Source organism: Lucilia cuprina, chromosome 3 (assembly GCF_022045245.1).
Source record: "Lucilia cuprina isolate Lc7/37 chromosome 3, ASM2204524v1, whole genome shotgun sequence".
NCBI classification, from domain to species: domain Eukaryota; kingdom Metazoa; phylum Arthropoda; class Insecta; order Diptera; family Calliphoridae; genus Lucilia; species Lucilia cuprina.
Window position 1 is genome coordinate 7,244,115 of NC_060951.1, and position 8,009 is coordinate 7,252,123.

The 8,009-nt window shown below is 29.3% G+C and overlaps 1 protein-coding gene across 1 annotated transcript in view; it reads right to left on the reverse strand.

Annotated features, from left to right (window-relative positions):
* Positions 1 to 497: 497 nt before the first annotated feature.
* Positions 498 to 8,009, reverse strand: part of LOC124418681 (fasciclin-2-like) — a 13,276-nt gene continuing 5,764 nt past the window's right edge. Inside the window, exons 2-3 of the mRNA XM_046945617.1 lie at positions 3,432 to 3,606; positions 498 to 817 (exon numbers count right to left, since the gene is read on the reverse strand). Of these exons, the coding sequence (XP_046801573.1) occupies positions 760 to 817; positions 3,432 to 3,562 (189 nt within the window). The 5' untranslated portion in view covers positions 3,563 to 3,606 and the 3' untranslated portion in view covers positions 498 to 759. The remainder of the gene's footprint in view (positions 818 to 3,431; positions 3,607 to 8,009) is intronic.

The window sequence follows — 8,009 nt, forward strand, 5'->3', positions numbered from 1 at the left end:
TTGAAATAATACGAAATAGTTTTAAGTTTGCATATATTTAATGTTTGTAAAACAAAATTGTTAATGAAAAAAAAGCCTCAATAAAGTTAACTTAACTTAACTTAACTTAACTGATACAAAGCTAACAGTTAATTAATTTGAATAAGCCTAAAGCTATGCTATAGTTTTTATTTCTTAATATAAATTATGTTTTGGTTAGTCTGCTTATACTACTACACCACTGTTATTGTATGAAAATGATTCGTTTAAAGTGACATGACACATGATTTCTAAAATGATATTACAACAGATAACAACAAATACACACACAAAATTACAACAAAAGCAACACAAGCAAAATGAAAATTATAATAAAAAAACATAAAAAACAAACTAATGAAAACTATAAAATTTTAATAAATTTTCTTAATTAAAATTAAACTCAACTAACAATAGTTTAGTTTTCGTTTAATTTCCAACTTTAACTAGAAAACGTGCAGGGGATTGTTTAATTTTTAAACATTTAAGGATTTCTTTTTAATAATATTTAAAAATTTTTTTTCCAAAAAACTAAAAAAACTTTGTTAAAATTTTGTGTGTTATTCTTTAAAGTCTAGTTTTAGGTGGTTATATGTAATATTTTATTAATTTTTTTCTCTTTCAAATCATCCAAAAGCAATCATTAATTTCTTTTTTTTTTGGGTTAGCATTTCTAAACTAAAGGGAAGTTTTTTCTTTGTTATAAGGAAATTTTTCCAATATAATAAAACTTCCCTTTACTTACTTATCAGTTAATCTATGTCCTTTGGAATCATACAGTGGTTGATAAGATTTGTACCTACAGTAGAGTTTTTTTATTATTAAAAAAAAAACGAAACGAAAAAACAAAATAAATTTAAATAAATTTGGAAAAAATTATAATAAATATAAGATAATCAATGATAAGCATTAAAAAAAGCGCAAAATTAATAAAGCACACAAGTTTTTATATAGAAAGACTACTAAATTAAGACAAACACAAGTTGGTACTTGTATTAACAGGAAGCTTCAAAAAACATATAGAAAGATACTCTGATACAAATACATAGATATATGGCTTAAGCTTGAAATGAGTAAATTTCCTACTTTCTCTCATTCTCTTTCTCAGAACAGAACTAGAACTGAACTAGAACAGAACTAGAACTGAACTAGAACTGAACTAGAACTGAACTAGAACTGAACTAGAACTGAACTAGAACTGAACTAGAACTGAACTAGAACTGAACTAGAACTGAACTAGAACTGAACTAGAACTGAACTAGAACTGAACTAGAACTGAACTAGAACTGAACTAGAACTGAACTAGAACTGAACTAGAACTGAACTAGAACTGAACTAGAACTGAACTAGAACTGAACTAGAACTGAACTAGAACTGAACTAGAACTGAACTAGAACTGAACTAGAACTGAATTAGAACTGAACTAGAACTGAACTAGAACTGAACTAGAACTGAACTAGAACTGAACTAGAACTGAACTAGAACTAAACTAGAACTGAACTAGAACTAAACTAGAACTGAACTAGAACAGAACTAGTACAGAACTTGAACAGAACTAGAACTGATCTAGAACTGAACTAGAACTGAACTAGAACTGAACTAGAACAGAACTAGAACAGAACTAGAACAGAACTAGAAAAGAACTAGAACAGAACTAGAACAGAACTAGAACAGAACTAGAACAGAACTAGAACAGAACTAGAACAGAACTAGAACAGAACTAGAACAGAACTAGAACAGAACTAGAACAGAACTAGAACAGAACTAGAACAGAACTAGAACAGAACTAGAACAGAACTAGAACAGAACTAGAACAGAACTAGAACAGAAGTAGAACAGAACTAGAACAGAACTTAAACTGAACTAGAACATAACTAGAACATAACTAGAAACGAACTAGAACAGAACTAGAACAGAACTAGAACAGAACTAGAACAGAACTAGAACTGAACTAGAACAGAACTAGAACAGAACTAGAACAGAACTAAAACAGAACTAGAACAGAACTAGAACAGAACTAGAACAGAACTAGAACAGAACTAGAACAGAACTAGAACAGAACTAGAACAGAACTAGAACAGAACTAGAACAGAACTAGAACAGAACTAGAACAGAACTAGAACAGATCTAGAACTAGAACTAGAACAGAACTAGAACAGAACTAGAACAGAACTAGAACAGAATTAGAACAGAACTAGAACAGAACTAGAACAGAACTAGAACAGAACTAGAACAGAACTAGAACAGAACTAGAACAGAACAAGAACAGAACTAGAATAGAACTAGAATAGAACTAGAATAGAACTAGAATAGAACTAGAATAGAACTAGAACTGAACTAGAACTGAACTAGAACTGAACTAGAACTGAACTAGAATAGAACTAGAACTGAACTAGAACGGAACTAGAACTGAACTAGAACTGAACTAGAACTGAACTAGAACTGAACTAGAACTGAACTAGAACTGAACTAGAACTGAACTAGAACTGAACTAGAACTGAACTAGAACTGAACTAGAACTGAACTAGAACTGAACTAGAACTGAACTAGAACTGAACTAGAACTGAACTAGAACTGAACTAGAACTGAACTAGAACTGAACTAGAACTGAACTAGAACTGAACTAGAACTGAACTAGAACTGAACTAGAACTGAACTAGAACTGTACTAGAACTGAACTAGAACTGAACTAGAACTGAACTAGAACTGAACTAGAACTGAACTAGAACTGAACTAGAACTGCACTAGAACAGAACTAGAACAGAACTAGAACTAGAACTGAACTAGATCTGAACTAGAACTGAACTAGAACTGAACTAGAACTGAACTAGAACTGAACTAGAACTGAATTAGAACTGAACTAGAACTGAACTAGAACTGAACTAGAACTGAACTAGAACTGAACTAGAACTGAACTAGAACTGAACTAGAACTGAACTAGAACTGAACTAGAACTGAACTAGAACTGAACTAGAACTGAACTAGAACTGAACTAGAACTGAACTAGAACTGAACTAGAACTGAACTAGAACTGAATTAGAACTGAATTAGAACTGAACTAGAACTGAACTAGAACTGGACAAGAACTGTACCAAAACCGAAGTAAATCGGATCTAGACATTTTCCTTAAAATCAACAAAAATTAGGGACGCTTTTTGAAATATTAAGCAATTCATTTGTTAATAAAGATCCTGTTTATCATTTTTTTAATATTTCTGTTTTGTTTAGTTACGTTTTTGGGTTAAATATTTGGGTCGGTATTTTTTTGTAATTATTTTTTATAGTTGGTTTAGGTTTATTTATTAATTTTTTTTGGGTGGGGGAGGTTTAGGCAGACTTTTTACAACGATTTTGTTTTTTATACAAAATTTACAATTTTTTCTTATAAAAAATTATTAAAAAATAACACTTACGGTTTGGGCAATATTGTATTATTGAAATTATCTTTCCACTGTAAATCGGTGACTAGACTACCTTGAGGCACATTGGGTCGACAGGTTAATATTAAGGATTTACCCACGGGTTTTCTTTGTACTTCTTGCATGGGAAATATTTCCAATTTGGCATCATCATCCGCTAATGTGAAATCTGGAAAATTAAAAAAAATTATTGATTAATAATTATAATTAGCTTAAGTGTCTCTTAAGAAAAGGTGTCTTGATTAAAGTGTCTGTACTAAATTAAAGTTTGCTAAAGTGTTGCAAATAAGTGATATGAAAGAGTTGTTAAAATTTCTTTTAAAAAAAAATATTTATTTAACATGTGGTTTAATTAAAATTTTTAAAATAGTGTGAAAAAATATTTCAATTATTTTTCAAAAATTTTCTCAATTTTTCCATATGTTTCTCAGAAAAAAAGTGGAATTAAAAAAAATGTTTAGCAAATAATACATTTATAGTTTACATATGATTTAAAGTACTTGGTATTATGAGTTTAATATTTCTATGCTGTTATTGTTGTTATTATTATATATCATAGCAAATGTTGTGTTAACTGACAGTTCTGACAGCTGCCTTTATACTGTCAAATATTTTAAAGCTAAACTTTCAACACAACACAACATTTATACACACTGAATAATTCTTCAAAAAAAAAAAAAAAAAAAAACACAACAACAAAAAACTAATAAACAGTTTTACTAAATGACTGACTGACATATAAAGTATTTCTTTTTTAATTCACATATTACTCACAATTCCAGCACAAATTTCGTTTTCATCTTTTATTGTAAATAATTTTTTTTTTAAAAATTTTGTTTATATTATTGTGCTGCTGTTCGTGTGCCTTTTCTATTCTTATAAAATTCTATTTGTTTGCAATCTTAAGAGAATTATTTGAAATTTGAATATTTTTTTGAAAATTATGATGTGTTATTTGTTTTCTTAAACTTCAGAGTTAATTAAAAATATAACTGATTGTAATTGTTTTGTGTGTTTAGTTGTCAGAGATCTGTCATGTTTGCTTTAGATTTAGAAAAGAAAATTTGGGAAAATTTTTGGAAAATATGAAAAATATTTTGTGGGAAAATAAAATATTTATTAATTTTTATAATAAAAAGTTTTTTTTAGTTGTGTTCTAGTTCTATTCTAGTTCTGCTCTAGTGTTGTTCTACTTTTACTCTAGTTGTGTTCTAGATCTGTTTCAGTTCTGTACTCGTTCTGTTCTAGTTCTGTTCTAGTTCTGTTCTAGTTCTGTTCTAGTTCTGTTCTAGTTCTGTTCTAGTTGTGTTCTAGTTCTGTTCTAGTTCTGTTCTAGTTCTGTTCTAGTTCTGTTCTAGTTCTGTTCTAGTTCTGTTCTAGTTCTGTTCTAGTTCTGTTCTAGTTCTGTTCTAGTTCTGTTCTAGTTCTGTTCTAGTTCTGTTCTAGTTCTGTTCTAGTTCTGTTCTAGTTCTGTTCTAGTTCTGTTCTAGTTCTGTTCTAGTTCTGTTCTAGTTCTGTTCTAGTTCTGTTCTAGTTCTGTTCTAGTTCTGTTCTAGTTCTGTTCTAGTTCTGTTCTAGTTCTGTTCTGGTTCTGTTCTAGTTCTGTCCTAGTTCTTCTCTAGTTCTGTTCTAGTTCTGTTCTAGTTCTGTTCTAGTTCTGTTCTAATTCTGTTCTAGTTCTGTTCTAGTTCTGTTCTAGTTCTGTTCTACTCTTGTTCTGATTGTGTTTTAGTTCTGTTCTAGTCCTGTTCTGGTTGTCTTCTAGTTCTTTTCTAGGTATGTTTTAGTTCTGTTCTATTTGTGTTCTAGTTCTGTTCAAGTTCTGTTCTAGTTCTGTTCTAGTTCTGTTCTAGTTCTGTTCTAGTTCTGTTCTAGTTCTGTTCTAGTTCTGTTCAAGTTCTGTTCTAGTTCTGTTCTAGTTCTGTTCTAGTTCTGTTCTAGTTCTGTTCTAGTTCTGTTCTAGTTCTGTTCTAGTTCTGTTCTAGTTCTGTTCTAGTTCTGTTCTAGTTCTGTTCTAGTTTGTTCTAGTTCTGTTCCAGTTCTATTCTAGTTCTGTTCTAGTTATAGTTTGGTTCTAGTTCTGTTCTTGTTGAGTTCTAGTTGTGTTCTAGTTCTGTTCTTGTTCTGTTCTAGTTCTGTTCTAGTTCTGTTCTAGTTCTGTTCTAGTTCTGTTCTAGCTCTGTTCTGTTCTAGTTCTAGTTCTCTTCTATATCTGTTCTAGTTTTGTTGTAGTTCTCTTCTAGTTGTATTCAAGTGTTGTTGTAGTCTTGTTCTAGTTCAGTTTTAGTTCTGTTTTAGTTCTTTGCTAATTCTGTTTTGTTCTTTTTCAAAACAGTTTTGCCAGTTCGTTAGTTTTCCGTTTTAATAATAAATTTAATGTTTTTTATTAAATTATTCTTAAAATAATTAGCATTTTCATACATTTCCCTGCAATTTTTCAGCAGAAATATTCTTTTAATTATTATTTTCTTAATAACATTTGTATTTTTTTCTTAAATATTTTAAGTTTTTTTTGCGAATTTATAACCACATTTGTCTCAAGCTACTTAAATTTAATCAAATAGCCAAATAGTCCTTCTGACACAAGCCATTAAGCCAAAAATCATTATAAGACTTCAGATGCCAAGGCATATAAATCGCATGACTTAAAATTGCTGCTGTTGCTGTCAATCCTTGAAGTATATACATATGTATATATGAAATGATGTTATTTATGTATGAATATACAAAATGAAATAAAATATTTAAAGGATATTTTGTTGTTACATAAACGTGTCACACACACACAAACACATGTGATATGTAGGTATGTAAATACTTTTGAATAAAGATAATTAAACAGAAAGAAATGTGATGATGAAAGAATGAAATTTACAAAAATAATATGTTAAAATTTATTTACAGAAATTTTCTTTAATGAAGGTTTTATTTAACTTAAGCTGTTGTATATAAATTATTTGCTTATTTTTTGAACATTTTCCTTTTTTTTATAAAATTGTGTTATTTTTTGGTCTTTTGTGGTTTTAATATTTTTTTATAAAATTTATTTGTAAATTAATCTGGTTACTTGAACAAAATTGCAACTCTGTCTTTAATCATTAAGATAAACAGCTTTCATTTGTGTTCGGTTGTTCTCATTTGCTTTAATGTTAAACTGCTTAAACGTTGTATGTGTATAACGGTTAAGCTTTATTTCTCTCTCTCTCTCTCTCTGCCTCTACCATTTGTGGTCTTTTTACTGTGTTACTTTTATTTGTTGTTATAATTAAAAGGGGCAAATAAAATGCAAGAAAAACTGTTAAAATTGTAATACTTTACACATTGACCACGTTAAAATTGATAGCATATGTTCAGGGGTTTGCTAAAGTGCGTTTTGTACTGACATGCATTGAGGCCTGGGCACATTAACGCATTATTTACACATGATATTTTATGCACAAGAATTAAGTTTTCATTTACATTTTTTTTGGAAAATGTAAACTGTTTTCTTTTCTCGCTTTTTTTCCCTTCTATGGTTTGTATTTAAACCTTTTTTACTGTTAAAATAAAAAGATAACAACAACAACTTTAAATTTCTACTAAAAATAAAAATTTTTAACTAATTTTTCTTACCAACTTCTCAATATTATTTGTTTAACGTTTTATTTATAAATAAAATATTTGTTCATAACTTTTTGCCAGCTCACAACCACCCACAACTAACGCTTTAAGATAACTAGACTAAAACAACAACAAAAACTTGTTGTTACCATAATTCTATCCTTAAAACATAAATAACTTACTATATTTTCAAATTCTAACTGCTGCAATTTTCTTTTGAAAACTGTCAACAGTATTTTTATTTCTAACTCTCTTCCTCTCTCTCTCTCTCTCTTTCCCACTTTCTTTCTAACAAGTCCAAGAAAATTGCTTTTAAATATTAACAATTTACTACTTATTTCGTTGAACTCTTTCTTTGTCCTGCATTTCTTTACTTGTTCTTGTTTTTTTTCTGTTTCTTTGCTGTTCTTCGTTTTAACCGTGCAATTTATTCGTTTATTTTTGCAGCCATTTTAAATGCCACAAGTTGACATTAATTTCATTTGTTGTTTTCTTTATTGTGTCACAGAGTTTTCCTTCTTTTTTTTGTGGTCTCCACCATCTTTATAGTATTTTTCCTTTAGGTTTGTTTACTAACAATAGTAGTTGTTCTTAATATAAAGCTTATTCTTCCCTTTTCTCTCTCTCTCTTAAACCTTAGTTGTCCTTTAGGTGCATAAGAACTAAGTTGCTGTTGTTTTTTGAATGAAAATTATTTGTGGGAAAGAGGGCGGCAGTGCAGGTATGGAGGTATGGAAAATTGAAATAAATATTAAAGACTAGAATATAGACTATAGACTAGACTATAAACTAAAGAATAGACTATAGGCTAGACTATAGAATAGACAATAGACAAGACAACAGACTAGATTATAGACTAGAATATAGAATATAGACTAGACTATAGACTAGACCATAGACTAGACTATAGACTAGACTATAGACTAGACTATAGACTAGACTATAGACTAGACTATAGACTAGACTATAGAC